The following is a 20061-nucleotide window of genomic DNA, read 5'->3' on the forward strand; positions in this document are numbered from 1 at the left end:
TCCATCCTTTCATCTCCGCTCCAGGGTCTGCAACCCTATAGGTGGAACAACAATATGAACTAACCAGTACCCCCAGAGCTCATGTCTCTAGCTGCATATCTAGTCGGTCATCATTGGGAAGAGATGAGGCAAACTTGGTCTTACAAACTTTATATGCCCCAGTATAGGGGAATGCCAGGGTCAAGAAGTGGGAGTGGGTGGGTAGGGGAGCAGGGTGGGGGGGGGTTGGTAATAGGGGCCTTTTGAGATAGCATTTGAAATGTAAATGAAGAAAATATCTAATAAAAAATTAGGAAAAAAAGTGGTTGAGTACATTTTACTTTTAGCTTCAGAAGACATGTATTTTAAAGAGGCATTTAACTATTATAAATTATTTTAATGACTTAAAATGTCAATTCTGAATTGTATATTTTAAAATAAATTTTATTAGTTTAATAATAATAAAAAAGAAAAATCCCCTTCTCTTCCTCCCTCCTTTTCATCCTGGGACCCAAAAGTCCCACCTGTACCTTCCACCCAATAATTGGCTCTGAGACTTCTTTATTGACAAATCAAGAACAATTAGGGAACTAGATCTTAGTATCAGAACCTGTCATTATAGAAATGTTGCTTAAGGAGGTTGGCAAAGAAGCAGCTGCTGCAGCCAGGTAGTCTCCTGTCTTGCTCTTGGAGGAGGTTTTCTGGGTTTGCTTCATAGTTTTCATATACACTATTTTGAAAATGATTGGGGAAAAGCTGATAATTCTCTTGTGTTAGAGAAGATTACAGAATTGTCTGTGTACTTAGTTTTCTTATAGAGGCTGAAGTGCTTGGAAAGCAAAAAGAGCCAGTGCGGTAAGAACAGCAGGCATCATTCTTGGTGTCTGAAACCTGGGATTTACAGCATGATGAAGGATGGAAGCAAACTTATCTGGAAGGCAAACCACCTTCCTGCCCTGCTTCATGAACTCCACTACAGGTTCATAAAGCACCTCATTGAGACAAGGATCCAGAAAGAGCAGGAGATAGTACAAGAACAATGGGTTAGTGTTCAGGCAAGTGCAGCATCAGAGGATTTGCTTGGAGCTACACATGCATCTTTAGCCTTCCCTCTCTTTTTTGTATCATATGCCTACTAATGATACATTAACTGACATGGCATCCTATAAAAATACTAGATCTAAAGAATTTTAATGAGGATATTATATTGTATAGTTTGCATTCTCTATTTGATAAAGAATTGTTAAGTAATTGGACTACACAGCATAGAGTTATTCCAGGATATTGAAAGGTATTGGTGCCAGCTGTGCTAGAAGCTGGTCATCAATTACAGTGGTTGTGTGGAGGCATGAAGGCACAAAAATATAACAACATAATATAGCAAGGGGAATAATGTTACTAAAGACCAACTGCTTGGTGAAGAGCATTATGCTGATCTACAAGAACAAATCCAATCTGATGATGTTGTAATTTAACAACAGTGTGTTGTGCTTTAAAAGTTTGGGTTATGATTGAAGAGCTAGGAAAAAATCTGCCTCATTTATTAAGGTAATAGAGGGTTCTGCAAAAGCCTTTACCAGCTCCTTATATGATTGGGTTCAGCTGTAAATAGGGCTACATCAGACCCTGAAACCAGACCATCATTAATAATAATTTTGGCACTTGAAAATGCAAACACTGAATATATGACAGCAATCAAACCCTTGAAAGCACTATCAGGCCTAGTAGAAGAATGGATAAAGAAGACAACTGGTATTGGTTTCCAGGAACATAATGCCAATATCATAGGGCAAATTATAGCTAGAAGTCTCATGAATAAAAATGCTTAGTGTTTTTAATTGTGGTGAATTTTGTCCTTTCCAAAGAAAATTTTATACAATCCAAAATAGCAAGAACATTGACTCTGGAGAATGCAGTACTCATATAAAAGAACAAGCAGGTTCTGGTTGCTATGAACCACAAATGCTTCCAGTAGCCACTGTGGAAAGGGAAAACAGTGGTCAAAGAATTGTAGATCTAAGAGGGAAATTCAACATGGTCTCTTGCCATTGGCAAACAGAGGGAACTGTCAGCTCAAGGTCCCAGAGCAAACAATATGAGCTGTCTTCCATTGGTCATCCAGCAAGTAATAAGCAGACAAGAAAATCATAACTAGGTATTTCTGACCTTATATATTTTACAGAGGAAAATGCAGCTTTGGAGATGGCCACACATATGCCTTTTGCACTATCCACAACAGTTGAATTTACAACTGATGCTTATGGTCCTTTATTCTCAGAGAAGTGGGAATAATATTGGGAAAAAGTGGGTTAACTTTGTAAGGATATATTTTGTATTTAGGTACAATAGATGAGGGTAAAAAGGAAGAAATAAAAATCATGACATATGTGAAAAAGCAGATGAAAATTAATGTAGGGGATAGAATTGCTCAGCTGTTGCTGTTTCCTTACATCTAGCACAGGGACACTCCAGTAGGAAGAAATTTTGGGAGTCCTGGAAAACATGTGTTCTGCTGAACAGTGGTTAATAATCAGAGACCCAAAGTAATGGTACAAATGAATGGTGTTTATATAAAAAGTTTGGTGGTACAGAAGCTGACATTAGTATACATTCTCAAAGTTTTGGCATCCAAATTGACCACTTCAGAAGGCTTATAGGAATTTATAGGAATTAATAAACTATCATAAATAAGTGTCCAGTGTATTACTTGTGTGGAATGAGAAGGGCAAACAGGGAAGTTGAGACCTTATGTGGATATCATTAATTTGTGAAAAAAAGAATCTTTTACAACAATGGAGTACTGTGATTAATACCTCTGCAATTCTGGGAACAGCAAATAAGGAAATTAGAGGTGATATGTTAGTTGTCTCTACAGAAAGTATTGAAAGAAGTGATCTAGAACAATCACAAGGTGTACCCATTGTCTAAACACAGAACATCACAGAGATTGTGTTTCCAATTTTATAAAGGGGACCACTGTTGACATACCAATTATAATGATGATCAACTAGACCTGTATGACTAGAGCAGTGGCTCATAACAAAAGAAAAATTCCAGGCACTTTAAAAGCTGCTACAGAAACAACTGGAGGCTCAACATGTAGAAATGTCTACTAGCCCATGGAATTCCCCTGTGTTTGTGATAATGCACTCACTGATAAGTGGATACTAGCCCAAAAGCTCCAAATAACCAGGATACAATTCAGAGACCACATGAAGCTCAATAAGAAGGAAGACCAAAGTGTGGGTGCTTCAATTCTTCTTAAAAGGAGAACAAAATACTCACAGGAGAAAATACGGAGATAAAGTGTAGAGCAGAGACTAAAGGAATGGCCACCCAGAGACTGTCCCACCTGGGGATCCATCCCATATACAGTTACCAAACCCAGACACTATCATGAATGCCAACAAGTGCATGCTGAAAGGAGTCTGATATAACTGTCTCCTGAAAGGCTCTGCCAGTGTCTGGCAAATACTGAGGTGAATGCTCATAGCTAACCACTGGACTGAGCACAGGGTCATCAATGGAGGAGCTAGAAAAAGGACCTAAGAAGCTGAAGGGGTTTGCAGCCCTATAGGAGGAACAACAATATGAACCAACCAGACACCCCCCCCCCAGAACTCCCAGGGACTAAGCCATCAACAAAGGAGTACACGAAGCTCCAGCTACATAAGTTGCAGAGGATGGCCTGTCATGCATCAGTGGGAGGAGTAGTTCTTGGTCCTATGAAAGCTTGATAGATGCCCCAGTGTAGGGTAACTGAGGGCGGGGAGGTGAGAGTGAGTGGGTGGAGTAATACCCTCATAGTAGCAGGGGTAGGGATGTAATTATGTTTCCTGGAGGGAGGGAAAACAGGAAAGCAGATAACATTTGAAATGTAAATAAAGAAAATATCCAATTAAAAAAACAAGGTAAACAGATAATGATAATAGATTTAAGAGTAGTTAATAGGGTAATGCAACCAATGGATTTTTTTATAGCCTGGACTTCCTTTAGCTTCCTTGTTACCAAGATCATGACCTATAATAATAATCTAAGACATCTCTAAGATGTCTTAGAGAAAATGCTTCAGGAAACAAAAAGAATTCTGTCATGCTTGGGGTTACATATTGCTCCAGAAAATATACAAAATGGAGATTCACTTTTTTTATTTGGGTTAGTAAGTCATGATGCAAATTTAAACAGTCCAAGATGTCAAAAAGCTGAAGCAGAAAAAGAGGTACTTGTCGTAAAACAAATACTGCAAGAGGCATATGTGGATCAAATTGACCCTAAAAGTGATTGTATCTTGGTCATTTTGCCTTCAATTCCTTTTCCAACTGGGCTCATTATGCAAAGGGAAGATTATGAAATGGATTTTTCTTAGTGCATAAAGCAAAAAACTGAAGACATATATAGAAAAAAGGTTTATGAATAAGTTATAAAAGGTATAATAAGACTATATCAATTATCAGAAACATATCAGGCCAAAATAGTAGTACCTCTTACAGTTGCTGACTTTATGTCATTATGGGTGATCAATGAAGATTGTCAAAGAGCTTATAGTAACTACTTGAGTGAAAATAATACCAAATATCCAAAAAGAAAATGTATACAATTTATAAAAGAATTGGATTTTTCACATATAAAGAGAACACCAATTCTACAGGCACCAACATTCTATACTGATGCAAACAAGTTGAGGATGGCATGTTATAAGTCAGACAAAATAGGTAAGAAGATCAAAAGTCCATCTACCTCAGTTCAAAAATCAGGATTGCATGCAATCCTTGTGGTATTATTGTATTATCCTAAATCTCTTAACATAATTACTGATTCTTTATATGATGAAAGGGTTGTTTTGCATATAAAGACTGCTGAATTTGTACCTAATAACATAGAATTAACTTTGTTCTTTATACAATTGTAACTGGCCATCAGTAGTAGAAAACTGTACATTATATATTACTTATATTTGTTCTCATACAGGTTTGCCCAGTCCATTAGCTAAAGGAAATAAAGAAATTGACTAACTCCTAATAGGAAATGTGTTAGAAGCCTCAAAATTTCATGAGAAACATCATATTAATGGGAAATGTTCAAATCTTTTTGTACCATTTAGCAACAAGCCACAAAAATAATTACACATATAAACAACCCTATGTACTCTCTGTACAACCAAACTTGATTACCTATTGGTGGTAACCCAGAGACACCAAAAGAAATGATATCTGACAAATGTTTTTCATTTTGCAAAATTTGGAAAACAAAAGTATTTATACCATAGAATTAACAGCTACTCAGGGCTTCAATGGGCAACTACTTTAGGTTATGAAAAGGCTGGTTGTATAATTACACAATTATTGGAAATAATGGCAATTATGAGGATACCTGCACAAATTAAACCTGACGATGCTCCCACTTATGTATCCAATAAGATAAAGCAATTCTTTGTATATTATATAAAGCATGTTACTCCATACCACACAATCCCACAGGACAAGCAGTCATAGAAAGAGCAAATCATATCTTAAAAGAGATGCCTATTAAACAAAAAGAAAGAGTAAAACACACAGATTTATACTGAATAATGCTTTGTTAGCTCTAACTTTTCAGCAGCTGAGAGACACTGGGTTACTGAAAAAACTGAGGAACTATGAAAATCAGCATACTATAAGGATTTGTTGACATTAGAATAGAATCCTACAGTAGTTTTAATACTTTGGTGTGCTTATGCTTATGAATCTACAGGGAATAATAAAATATGGTTACCAACAAAACTTATAAAGATTAGACCCGACCAGATAAAACCTCTTAATCACTGAGACATGAATGTCTCCATGAAGCAAATAACTCAAGTGATTCACTATTGCAGACTCTCTCATTTACTGATTTCTCCAAACTATGCATGCAAATCAACTTCAAATTTATTGATCACACAAAGACTAGACAAAACATAGCATAATTAGATAGATAGAAACTAGACAACACTTAGACTGAACAGATAACATAAAAATGAAATAACACAGAGAATGGACAACAAATGTTACAGCTAGATTTTTTCAGACTAGACATTTTTATTGGCCCCTAACAGGTATTTTTCACCCCAATTTAGCAGGAAGTAATTATAAGACCATTTTATCAGTATCTTAAGTTGTGTGGATGATTTTGGTTGTTTGATGTGTTATGGTTGTTATCATCTAGGGTGGTAGGTTGTTGTTAGTTATGATCAGTGATTGCTAGAAATTTAAGATTATATGTTTGAAGTATTGTACATTGATATAGCTTTCATCCTTATGTACTACTTGTTTGTAGTACTGGAAGGTATTCTGCATATACCAGAGGAAAGAGGTAAACACTAACCTAGCTATAAACCTTTTGATATACAATGGTAAACTGATTAGGTGGTATGCTTGTGTAATAGTGGCACGAACTCTGTCACATTGTCAGAGTAACAAAATCCCTATTAGATAAGATTTAAGACCTACTCTGTGAGATGGAACCTATGTCTGACACTGCTCAGTTGGCCAAGAATCTGGCACTATATAGGTCTAAAAATAAACTATACACTATTGTTCTGCTTAAGGAATATAAAAATAATGACTTCATCATCAAAGAACCTTTCTCCTACAGTATATCATAACTAATATATAGACCCACAACTGGAATATATATATATATATATATATATATATATATATATATATGTGTGTGTGTGTGTGTGTGTAAGAGAGACAGAGAGAGANAGAGAGAGAGAGAGAGAGAGAGAGAGAGAGAGAGAGAGAGAGAGAGGGGCTTTGGAACATTCCATCTTTAATGGAATGTGTTCATCAAATCCCTTCCCTCAAGCTCAGAGAACTTTGTGGAAGAGGAGGTAAAAAGACATTAAGGTCCAGAGGGAAAAGATGGTATCAAGAAAACTGTCTTTCAGAAACAACAGGATTGATGAACATATGAACTCAGAGACTAGCATGACGAATGGAGCCTGCACAATCCAAACCAGATATGGTCTCATCACTGAGATAGGGAAATAGATAAAATACATAAAACCCAATTATGAAGCTATCTCCAATGAACTACTACTCGTGAAGGAAAAAAAAAAAGATTTTTCCAAGGAATTCTCACTGGGGTTACAAACCATACTTAAGTGCAGGCTCCATGCTTAGCAGTAAATGGACAATACAAAATAAACTCAATGGCATTTTGGGAGATTTTTGTTTGTTTGTTTATTTTATATTGCTTTATCTGCTCTATCTCTGTATATTATGGTTTATGATTTCTGAGGTTTTATGTTGTGTGTGTGCATGCGTGTGTGAGTGTGTGTGTGTGTGTGTGCATTTCTCAACACTTGTTGGTTTCTCCTTGTTTGATTTCTTGGTCATATGGTCGGTTGGTTTTATTCTTCTTTGTCTTTGTATTTGCCTTTTCATTTTCTTAAGAAAAAGAGAAAGAAGTCATAGAGTTGGAACAGTGGATAGTGACGAGGCTCTGTGAGGATATGAGGGAGATAAAACTGATTAGATATGTTATATTAAAATAAATGTATTTTGGGAAGTTGCTCAGCTCATGGCTGGCCAAGTAACACCAAGTGCTGCTCTGAAACCATGGCCTTGGGCAGAGAGGAGCTAATGTAGCATCAAATATGTGATGGAGAGGTGAAAAAGATAGAAAAATGGAGTAGTGGATGTGCAAGGGAAAGAGGCAGAAATGGAGACAGGATGGGGGTGATAGAGAGAATTGGCAAGAAGGCTAAGGTCAACATGTAGTCATTTTGAAGCAGTGTTGGTGAGATGGTGTACAACATAAGGAATTTGCCTAGAACATATGCAAATGCAAACACAACCCCAAAATATGCTGCTGGGCTCTGGGATACCCCTGGTTCTAGGCAACCACCAATAAGAAATAAGAAAGGTTTCACTCCCTGGATTTAATGTTCTTGAAGGAACACTGTGTTGCATGGTATCAGAGGCTATGTTGGTGTCAGTTGTCCATGCTGCCATCATAGACTATGATGAAGCTTGAAGTGCATGTGGATATATGCAATCTGGACCACTTTTAATTCCTCAGTAGTGAACTTGAGCTTTGCTGCTTTAGGCAGCCATGCCTATGTGAGTGGCATGTGTAACCATGTGAGACCATATTGACTCATGTGGTCCATGCAGCCACTGAATGCCATGAGTGGATCAGTGGTCCTGATATGACCAGAGGCTGAGTTGATTGTGCAGCCATATTACTTCTGAAACCTGTGTGAATACTGTGGTTAGGGTTGCCACTTGAAGCCATATTACTGTCCACAGGCACAGGACAGGTAGCCCATCCCTAAGCAAAATAGCTGGCCTACCCTTAACTGGCCTACAGCACTGCAGAGCAGTGCATGTGTGTAGGAGAGCTGGTTCTGCCCCTCTCTGTCCACTGCCTGGCTCTCCTCAGCTAATGGATTCTGGGGCAGAAACAAGAGTAGAAAGATTCATCCTCCCTTGGGAAACTGGCCACTGGGAATTTGACCATGCTCCAATGAATATATAGACCACACAAAATGTACATTTTTTCCTTTTATTCTTTTACAGGGGTATAAGGGGAAGGCCATAGGGGTGGGAATCATACATGGGAAGCCTGTGAAGTGAGCATAATTCTGACACATGATGTAAGATACCCAAATAACCAATAAAAAGGCATAAGTAAATAAAGAACTTTAGTTTCAATAAAAATTAAATAAATGAATCAATGTATTTCTATACAGTTAGCAATTATAAAATTTTCAATATGTTTTATTTGTCCATACTGGTAGACCTATCTTTACATTCTTTTATTGGGATATAATATTAGCTAGAATTGTACAAAAAATGGCTATATATAAAAATCTTGTATGGAGAGATTTTATGTAATTACATGTGAACAAAAAGATACATTATGGATCTTCTGCTGGAAACCAGTGGAGACTGCTAAGGGCTCCAGAGTACTCTCCATTCTGTAGGACCTCAGGATCACCTCGGGATCACGGGTGAGTGGAATGCAGCATCAGCTCCAAAGAATTGCAGAGGGTCTTGTGCCAGCAGGAACAGGGACAAAGGAACCCATCCAACCAGAGGCTGGGATCTGTTCAGGTCGGGGCCAGACCCTCCATCTTCTGCGTGAACCTAACTGAGGGCATCTATGGCCCCAGAGGACTCTCCACACTGCAGTACCCCTAGCACACCCAGGACCTCGTGATCACCTGAAAGCACGTGGGTGACAGAAGCAACAAAGCTTCTGGAACAGGGTCCTGTCTGGCCTTCATCCTCAACCAGGAGGCAGAGCTGAGACCCAGACCCCTGGGCACCTTCCTTGCCAGAGGAGAGTTGGCCTACAGGGAGGGCTCTGACTCCAGGACTCAGGAAGTGGATCAGAGCTCCAGACTTCTGGACACCTTCCCTGGAAGAGGAGAGCTTATCTGCAGAGAGTGTTCTGACCACAGAAACTCAGGTGAGAGTTGGACTCCCAGGAGTGCTGACAGAGGCTAACAGAATCACAGGAGGATCAAGCTCTAGCCAGAGACAGCTTAAACATTAACACCAGAGATTACCAGTTGGTGAAAGGCAAATGTAAGAATCTTACTAACAGAAACCAAGAACATTGGGCATCATCAGAACCCAGTACGCCCACCACAGTGAGTCCTGGATACCCCAACACACCTGAAAAGCAAGACTCGGATTTAAGATCATATCTCATGATGGTGGTAGAAGATTTTACCTACGGCATTAATAACTCACTTAAAGAAATACATGAAAACATTGCTAAACAGGTAGAAGCCCTTAAAGAGGAAGCACAAAAATCCCTCAAGGAATTATATGAGAATACTGCTAAACAGGTAGAAGTCCTTAAAGAACTACAGGTAAACACTGCTAAACAGGTAGAAGTCCTTAAAGAAGGAACACAAAAATCCCTTAAAGAATTACAGGAAAACACAACCAAACAGGGGATGGATTGAACAAAACCATCCAAGATCTAAAAATGTAAGTAGAAATAATGAAGAACACCCAAATGGAGACAACTCTGGAAATAGAAACCCTAGGAAAGAAATCAGGAACCATAGATATGAGCATCAGCAACAGAATACAAGAGATGGAAGAGAGAATCTCAGGTGCAAAAGATTCCATAGGGAACATGGACACAACAACAAAAGAAAATGCAAAATGCAAAAAGATCCTAACTCAAAGCATCCAGGAAATCCAGTACATAATGAGAAGACCAAACCTATGGATAACAGGAGTAGATGAGAATGAAGATTTTCAACTTAAAGGGCCAGCAAATATCTTTTAAAATTATAGAAGAAAACTTTCCTAACCTAAAGAAAGAGATGCCCCTGAACATAAAAGAAACCTACAGAACTCCAAATAGACTGGACCAGAAAAGAAATTCCTCCTGACACATAATACTCAAAACACGAAATGCGCTAAAAAAGAAGGAATATTAAAAGCAGTAAGAGAAAAAGATCAAATAACATATAAAGTCAGAGCTATTAGAATTACACCAGACTTCTCACCAGAGACTATGAAAGCCAGAAGATCCTAGGCAGATGTTATAAAGACCCTAAGAGAACACAAATGCCAGCCCAGGTTACTATACCCAACAAAATTCAATTACCATAGATGGAGAAATCAAAGTATTCCATGACAAAACAAAATTCACACAATATCTTTCCAGGAATCCAGCCCTTCAAAGGATAATAAAGGAAAAACACCAACACAAGGATGGAAACTACACCCTAGAGAAAGCAAGAACATAATCCTTCAAGAAAACTAAAAGAAGATAGCCACAAGAACAGAATTCCAATTCCAACAACAAAAATAACAGGAAGCAACAATTACTTTTCCTTAATATCTCTTAATAACAATGGACTCAATTCCCCAATAAAAACACATAGGCTAAAAGGCTGGCTATGTAAACATGACCCAACTTTTTGCTGCATAAAGGAATCACACCTCAGGGACAAAGAAGGACACTACCTCAGAGTGAAAGGCTGGAAAACAATTTTCCAAGCAAATGATCCCAAGAAACAAGCTGGAGTACTAATACTAATAGTGAATAAAACCAACATTCAACCTACACTTATCAAAAAAGACAAGGAGGGGCACTTCATACTCATCAAAGGTACAATCTACCAAGATGAACTCCAAATACTGAACATCATGCTCCAAATGCAAGGGCATCCACATTCATTAAAGAAACTTTAGTAAAGCTCAAAGCACACGTTGCACCACACACAATAATAGTGGAAGACTTCAACACCCCACTATATCAATGGACAGATTCTGGAAACAAAAACTAAACAGAGACAGTGAAACTAACAGAAGTTAGGTAACAAATGGATTTAACAGATATCTACAGAACATTTTATCCTAAAACAAAAGGATATACCTTCTTCTCAGCACCTCATGGTACCTCATCCAAAATTGACCATATAATTGGTCACAAAACAGGCCCAAATTGATACAAAAATATTGAAATTTTCCCATGCATCCTATCAGATCACCATGGACTAAGAATGATCTTTAATAACAGCATAAATAATAGAAAGCCAACATTCACGTGGAAACAAAACAACACTCTCCTCAATGATACCTTTGTCAAGGAAGAAATAAAGAAAGAAATTAAAGACTTTGTAGAGTTTAATGAAAATGAAGCTACAACATACCCAAAGTTATGGGACACAATAAAAGCAGTCCTAAGAGAAAAACTCATAGCCCTGAGTGCCCCCCAAAAGAAACTAGAGTGAGCATACACTAGCAGTCTGATGGCACACCTAGAAGCTCTAGAACAAAAGGAAGCAAATTCACACAAGAGGAGTAGATGGCAGGAAATAATCAATTTCAGGGCTGAAATCAACCAAGTGGAAACAAAAAGAACTATTCAAAGAATCAACCAAAACAGGAGCTGGTTCTTTGAGAAAATCAACAAGATAGATAAACCCTTAGCCAGACTAACTAGAGGGCACAGGGACAGTATCCCAATTAACAAAATCAGAAATGAAAAAGAAGACATAACAACAGATCCTGAGGAAATCCAAAACATCATCAGATCCTACTAAAAAAGGCTATACTCAACAAAACTGGAAAACCTGGATGAAATGGATAAATTCCTAAACAGATACCAGGTACCAAAGTTAAATCAGGATCAGATTGACAATCTTAATAATCTCATTTCCCCTAAAAAAAAAAAAAAAAAAAAAAAAAAAAAAAGTTTTTAAAAGTCCCCCAACCAAAAAAAAAAAAAAAAAAAAATCCCAGGACCAGAATGGTTTTGTGCAGAGTTCTATCAGACCTTCAAAGAAGACCTAATTTCAACTCTCCTCAAACTATTCCACAAAATAGAAACAGAAGGTATTCTACCCAATTCATTCTATGAAGCCACAATTACTCTGATACCTAAACCACACAAAGATCCAACCAAGAAAGAGAACTTCAGACCAATTTCCCTTATAAATATTGATGCAAAAAATACTCAATAAAATCTTTGCAAACCGAACCCAAGAACACATCAAAATGACCAAGTAGGCTTCATCCCAGGGATGCATGGATGGTTTAATATATGGAAATCCATCAACGTAATCCACTATATAAAGAAACTCAAAGACAAAAAACACATGATGATCTCATTAGATGTTGAGAAAGCATTTGTCAAAATCCAACACCCTTTCATGATAAAAGTTATGGAAAGATCAGGAATTCAAGGCCCCATATCTAAACATAATAAAAGCAATCTACAGCAAATCAGTAGCCAACATCAAAGTGAAAGGAGAGAAGCTGGAAGCAATCCCACTAAAATCAGGCACTAGATCAAGTAAGCTATCTAAGGAGTCCATTAAACTCTAAGGACATAAAAACAGTTATAAAAAGTCTCCCATCCCTGCCAAAAGAGCACAGAGACAGATAGGTTTAATTCTGCTAGACATTTAATGAAGAGCTAAAATCAAAAGGCCTCAAACTATTTTACAAAATAGAAAGAGAAGGAACACTAACTTATTCATTTTTTGAGACTACAGTTATACTAATATCTAGACTCACACAAAGACTCAATAAAGAAAATGAACTTCAGACCAATTTTGCTTATGAACATTGAAACAAAAATATTCAATAAAATTGTGCAAAGTGAACCCAAGAACCCATCAAAACATCACAATGATCAAATAGACTTCATTGCAGGATTCAGGGATTGTTTGATATATGAAAATATAACACCATATTCGACTACTTAAAAAAATCTAAAGACAAAATCTCATGATCTTCTCATTAAATGCTAGAGGCAAATCTTTTGACAAAATCTAATACCCTTTCATGTTAAAAGTCTTGAAAAAAAATCACAGACTCAGGGCACATGCCTGAATATAATAAAAGCAATCAATATACAGCAAACCAATAGCTAATAAATAGAGAGAAACTTCAAGCAATTCCACTAAAATCCACTGATCCAAGACAAAACTGCCCACTCTTTCCCTTTCTATTCAATAAAATACTTGGAGTTCTAGCTAAAGCAATAAGACAAAAGAAGAGGAGATCAAGGCTATAAAAATTGGAAAGGAAGATGTCAAAGTATCATTATTTGAGGATAATATGATAATATATATGAGACCCCAAAAATTCTACAAGAGAACTTTTACAACTGACAAACAACTTAAATAAAGTGGCTTGATATAAAATCAACTCAAATGATAAAATAGACAGAGAACAAAATTAGGGAAACAACACCCTCATAATAGCCACAAATAATATAGCATATCTTGGTGTAACTCTAACTAAGCAAGTAAAAGTTTTGTATGACAAGAACTTCAAGTCTCTGAAGACAGAAATTGAAGAATATATCAGAAGATGAAAAGATCTCCCATGATCATGGATCAGTAGGATTAACATATAAAAATGTCCATCTTACCAAAAGCAATCTATGGATTGAATGCAATCCTCATCAAAATTCCAACACAATTGTTTACAGACCTTGAAAGAGCAATTCATATTTCTCAACTTCATGTAGAAAAACAAAAGATCCAAGATAGCCAAAACAATCCAGAACAATAAAATAATGATGATGATAGGAACCACTATCCAAGACCTCAAGCTATGCTATAGACAAATAGTAATAAAAACTGTATACTAATACAGACACAGAGAGCTTGATCCATGGAATATAATCAAAGTCCCACAAACAAACCCAGACATATATGAACACTTGACTCTCAACAAAGAAGCCAAATATCATATAGTTAAAAAATGATCTTCAGTAAACTATACTTGTCTATCTGGATGTCTACCTGTAGAAGAAAGCAAATAGAGCTATATTTATCACCTTGCACAAGATTCAAATTCAAGTGTATCAAGGACCTCAATGTAAAACCAGATACACTAAACCTAATAGAACAGAAAGGAAAGAGCCTTGAATGCATTGGTAAAGGAGATAATTTTCTGACCAGAAAACCCATGGCTCAGGCTCTAAGATCAGCATTTGATAAATGAGACCTCATGAAATTAAAAACACAAAGGACACTGTCAATAGGACAAATGGCAGCCTACAGATTGGAAAAATATCTTCATTAAACCAACATGCAATAGAGGGCTAATATACAAAAATATATAAAGGACTCAAGAAGTTAGACTCCAAAAACCAAACAATCCAATTTAAAAATGGGGTACAAAGCTAAACAGAACTCCCAACAGAGGAATCTCAAATGGCTGAGAAGCACTTACAGAAATGTTCAACATCCTTAGTCATCAGGGAAATGCAAATGCAAATGACCCTGAGATTCTACCTTATACCAATCAGAATGGCTAAAAGGAAAAAAAAATCAAGGGACAGCACCTACTGGTGGGGATGAAGAGAAAGGGGAAACCTCCTGAGAACTGTAAACTTGTACAATTGCTCTGGAAATTATTCTGGCAGTTTCTCAGAAATTTTGAAATAGTTCTACTTGAAGACCTTGAAATCCTGCACATATACTCCAAAGATGTTCTGCCATACCCCAAGGATATATGTACCACATTCATAGCAACTATATTTGTAGTAGCCAGAAACTAGGAACAACCTATATTTACCTCAATAAAATTATGGATACAGAAAATGTTTATTTTCACAATGGAATACTATACAGCTATTTAGAAACTAGGACATCATGAAATTTGCATGCAAATGAGTAGAACTAGAAAATATCATCCTGAGTGAGGTAGTCCAGACCTAAAAAGACATGCATGGTATGTGTTCACTGATAAGTAGATATTAACCATAAAGTACAGAAAACCAATGATATATCCCACAGATACAAAGAAGTTAAAAAAGAAGGAAGGCCCAACAATGGATGCTTGAATCTCACTTAGAAGGGGGAATAAATTAGTCATTGGAGTTAGAGGGAGGAAGAGAACTCTGGGGTGGAAGGTACAGGGAGAGGAATGAGTAGGAACTATCAGGTGCTGGAGAGAAGGGAGAGAAGCCCAGAGTGTCAGGAAAATGAATGGTAATCTGCAGCTGCCAGTGGTGTAGAGAAGGGGAAATCTCTAGAAAGTTCCAGAGGCATGGAATAGGGGAGGCTCCCAGGATTCAATGCAGGCAACCTTAAACAAAATGCCTAACAGTAAGGACATGGAACCTGAAGAGGCCACCTCCTATAGTCAGACAGAACCCCCAGTGGTAGGATAAGGACACCAACCTACCCACAAAACTTTGACTCAAAATTTGACCTGCCTAAAAATAGTGCAAGGGTGGAGCAGAGACTAAAGGAAAGGCCAATCAGTAACTGATCCAACTCAAAACCCATCCCATGGGCAAGCACCAATTCCTTACATTATTAATGATACTCTTTTATGCTTGGAAACAGGAGGCTAGCATAACTGTCATCTGAGAGTCTTTACCCAGCAGTAGACTGAAACAGATGCAGATACCCACAGCCAAACATTAGACAGAGTTTGGGGATTCTTATGGAAGAGTTTGGGGAAGGATTGAGGGCCCTGATGTAGATAGAAAATACATAGAAGACCATCAGAGTCAACAAACCTGGCCCTCTGTGTTCTCTCAGAATCTGAGCCACCAGCCAAAGAAGCATAAAGAGGCTGACAGAGGTCCCTCCATACACATATGTAGAAGACAGGCAGCTAAGTGTTCCTGGATGCCCTGTCTGCCCTTTGTGGGAGAAAATGTGCCCAATCTATCAGATACTTAATGTGCCAGGGTACTGTAATATCCAGGGGAGACCCACCCTCTCAGAGAAGAATCAGAAAAGGTGGAGGAGTGAGATGGACAGGCCAAGAGGGGAAGAGTGCTTGAGATGTAAATAAACTAAATAATTTAGATAAGTAAATAAATATTAACAGTTAAATAGATGCTCAAATTGAATTTCACTGTTATTCCCTAATCCCTAAGTGCCATATTCTACAACTTGCAGATTTTCCAAAGTATGGGTGCCTAAATCACATATACAGAGGAAATAGAAAATAGGAGCTTTTTAGGATGAAGAAAGGAGGTAAATGCAGAAATAAGCAAGTGGATAGAATAATAGTAAAGATCCTGAAAAGCCACAAGGAATCATACAATTAACTACTTACCTAACAAAACAAAAATTTATAATACATGTTTTCTCATGTATATACATACAAACATAGTTTTAATGAACTCTTATCTAGGCAGATGGTAATTCCTCTATGTTCCAAAGACAACCTAACAAAAACCCTAATATCAGATATAAGAAGCCTTTTTTCAGTTGTTGGCCAGGGATGTCCAAAAGATTTCCAAAACCTACAGACTTGCCGTTGCCCTTGGTTACTCATCCCCACAGACATGGTAATACCTATTGCTGAAGATACAATGTACTTCAGAAACAGGACTCAGGGACTCTTGAGGTTGAACTAATCTGAATACACCCTAGTTGAGGACTACCTTTCATGGTACCATAAAGCACTATGAAAGCTTTCAAAGGAAGGAGGGAGCCAACAGTCCTTCTTAGCTATGATGCCTATGAACAACATCAATGACCCACATGACATTATAATTCTAAGTGTGTAGAAGTAGCATGCATTTCTTGCTGGTAAACAATAGCTCTCTTATTTGACTTAAGACCTACTCAACAAAAGAGAAGCCATGCCTGATACTAGAAACCTAGATAACTAGTCAGTGGTAGTGAAATCATGGTCATTGGAGGAGAATCTACAACCATTACCTTATTAAACCAGCACAATCTCTAACAACAATCTATAAACATTTGTCCTTATGTCCACAAATATGTATAGTCTTCACTGTCATCAAGGAAATTCCTCTTTGCAATTGATGGAGAGTACTACAGAAAATCACAACCAATCAAAATGAAGAGTTGTGAAGCCTAGTTCAAATGCACATAGCTATAAAACACCCCCACACCTAAGGTTAGGGAACACTAAAGAAGAGGGGATGGAAGGATTATAAGACCCAGAGGGTCAGGGACTTTTGATTTGATGTTTTGTCTATTAGTACCATCAGAAACTACACCAATAAAGTTTCACTGATAAGACTGCCCAAACATGAACTGAGAAAGAACATGAATGGACATGCAAATGGACAAATAAAAGACTACTTCAACCCTACATAGAAATCTTTAGGCAACTGAAGAAAGCAAATCTGGGAAAGGTGGCCTTCCCTCAACAAAGAGCACAGCCACTTGTTTGTCTATTGCCAAATTATAAGACCATACATGCAAATAAAATTATATCGACAAAACAGGTTATGGGCATACATGTCTATGCCTGCAAAAACAATTACTGAAAATAGGCCATGAATTTCGAGGAAAGAGGGAAGAGATATACAGGGTGGTTGGAGGGAGAAAGGTAAGGGAAAAATGTAATTATATTATAATCTCAAGAATAAAATTAGTGAGAGACAAAGAAAAAAGAATGACATTTTTCTCCCTAATTTTTACTTAAGAGATCGATCCGAATACTTAACCTTTATTATCCTAATATCTTTTGGGATGTTTGAGTTGTTATTAACTGGAGAACACTAATGCTGTATATACTTGTGCATAAATTCTGGATTCACGGACGCAACTTGTCTATATTTTTGCAAAGCAAATTCTGTGAGTCATCCTTCTCAGGGCCCCAATCACTTCTTTGTTTCTCAGGCTATAGATGATAGGGTTTAGCATTGGGGTGAGAACTGTGTAGAAGACTGCAAGAATCTTGTCCTCTTCTGGGGATCGAAGGGATCTTGGGCGTAGATAGGTGTAAGCAAATGGTGCATAGTAGAAAGTTACTACAGTGAGGTGAGTGCTACAGGTAGAATAGGCCTTCTTCTTCCCTGCCCTAGAATGCATGCGGTAGATAGCAAGGAAAACACGACCATAGGAACACACTATTCCAATGAATGGAAACACAAGAAAGAGGATTGTACTCACAAACACTGTATATTCATAGACCCATGTGTCTGTGCAAGCCAGAGTCAACATGGCAGGGACATCACAGAAGAAATGGTTGATGGCTCTGGATCTGCAGTAAGGAATTTGGAGTGCATATCCAGTATGAGCACAGGAATTAATGGAGCCCAGAATCCAAGCTCCTGTTATCATTATCACACAGACTCTTTTATTCATATGTGTGGCATAGTGGAGAGGAAAACAAATAGCCACATAACGGTCATAGGCCATAGATGCCAACAAAAGGGTTTCTGCACCCCCAAAAGTCAAGAAGAGGAAAATCTGAAATCCACACCCAATGAAGGAGATGTATTTATTACCTAACATAAAGTCGGATACCATTTTAGGGACAATGGTAGAGATGTAATTTAAGTCAATAAGAGAAAGCTGACTAAGTAAAAAATACATGGGTGTGTGGAGATGCGAATCCAGGAGGATGAGGAGGATCATGGACAGGTTACCAATCCAAGCTGTCAGAAAGATGAGAACAATGAGAATGAAGAGGAACAGACCTATTTTTGATGGTGGGAACAATCCCAATAAAATGAAACCTGTAAATGTTTGATTATAACTATCCATTAGGTGTTCATTTACATTTTCTTAGAAACATGTGCAACAGTAAGTTACATTAAACACAATAAAATAATTCAATTCATGATTTTCAACAAACTGAGAATGATCATAACTGCTAAACAAAAAATACCCAGTGTACTTTGACTCATCTTCTGTCTCATATATAAGTCGGGAGAACCAATGTATATGCACAAAATAGCTTAATGAAACTTGAGTACCTATGCAAATATTTCCATAATGGCCTTATAAAAATTTATATTTTATTCCTAAAAATATGAGATATTATGAACATGTGACTTCATACTGCATGTTTGGAACCAATTTAAATATCTAAAACACAGACCCATAATTTAATAATTTTTTTCCAATCATGATGACTCTTTCTGTCATACTCTGGCCCTAAGATACACACAAAGATGGAACAGTTAATAATATCATTCAAATTTCTTTTTCTTTCTGATACATACGCTTCACATTAATAAAAAAGATCTTATAAAACACAAGTGTTATTTCTTTAAAAGTCTATAAATAATACTTATGGACAATTTTCAACCACACAAGGTCATTTTCTTGTCCTTCTTCATGCACATTTGGAACACTCTAACTAGATCCTGTCTGTGGACATCCACACAACATATTCATCCCACAAATGGAACAAGTGTGTGTCAACTCCTTCTTGGAACCTCACAAGGCACTTCCCTTTTTTTCTTCACTCCTTAATGTTTTTTTTTTTTTTTTTTTTATCTAGAACATAAGGTAGAAATCTAAGCAGATATATTTATTACTTTTTCATCTTAGAATTAACTGAAATAATAAGGAAGTGACTGTTGTAGATTTAAAATTACATAATATGAAGCAGAGGAATTACTATAACAGAGGACTCAGGACCTTTCAGAGTTTGTTTCAGGCTTGTTAATGTACTACATTCAGGTGCTAAATTTTGGGAGGGAAAAGAAATCCTGAGTCTTCAGAACGATCATGAACATGGTTCTCTCCCCTCCGGAGAGATTGCTGTCAGCAGAAGGCTTAGCGTACTGGGCCCAGACAATGTGAGACATGCTTCTCTGTGCTAGAGCCAAAGAATACCAGCCTGGGAATCTGCAGTCTGAAGAGGAAGATATAGCACTTAGGAATAT

At 37.3% G+C, this 20061-nt stretch overlaps 2 protein-coding genes across 2 annotated transcripts in view; one reads left to right on the forward strand and one right to left on the reverse strand.

Annotated features, from left to right (window-relative positions):
• The window catches only part of LOC110311252 (protein HIRA), an 844395-nt gene that overhangs the window by 597157 nt on the left and 227177 nt on the right, over positions 1 to 20061 (forward strand). The gene's annotated exons all lie outside the window — the stretch shown is intronic.
• LOC110311260 (olfactory receptor 2L5-like) lies at positions 17993 to 18931 on the reverse strand. The gene has a single exon (XM_021184523.1). It carries the CDS (start codon positions 18929 to 18931, stop codon positions 17993 to 17995), a length of 939 nt encoding a protein of 312 aa, XP_021040182.1.

The sequence above is a fragment of the Mus caroli genome, chromosome 16 (genome assembly GCF_900094665.2).
Source record: "Mus caroli chromosome 16, CAROLI_EIJ_v1.1, whole genome shotgun sequence".
NCBI lineage: Eukaryota > Metazoa > Chordata > Mammalia > Rodentia > Muridae > Mus > Mus caroli.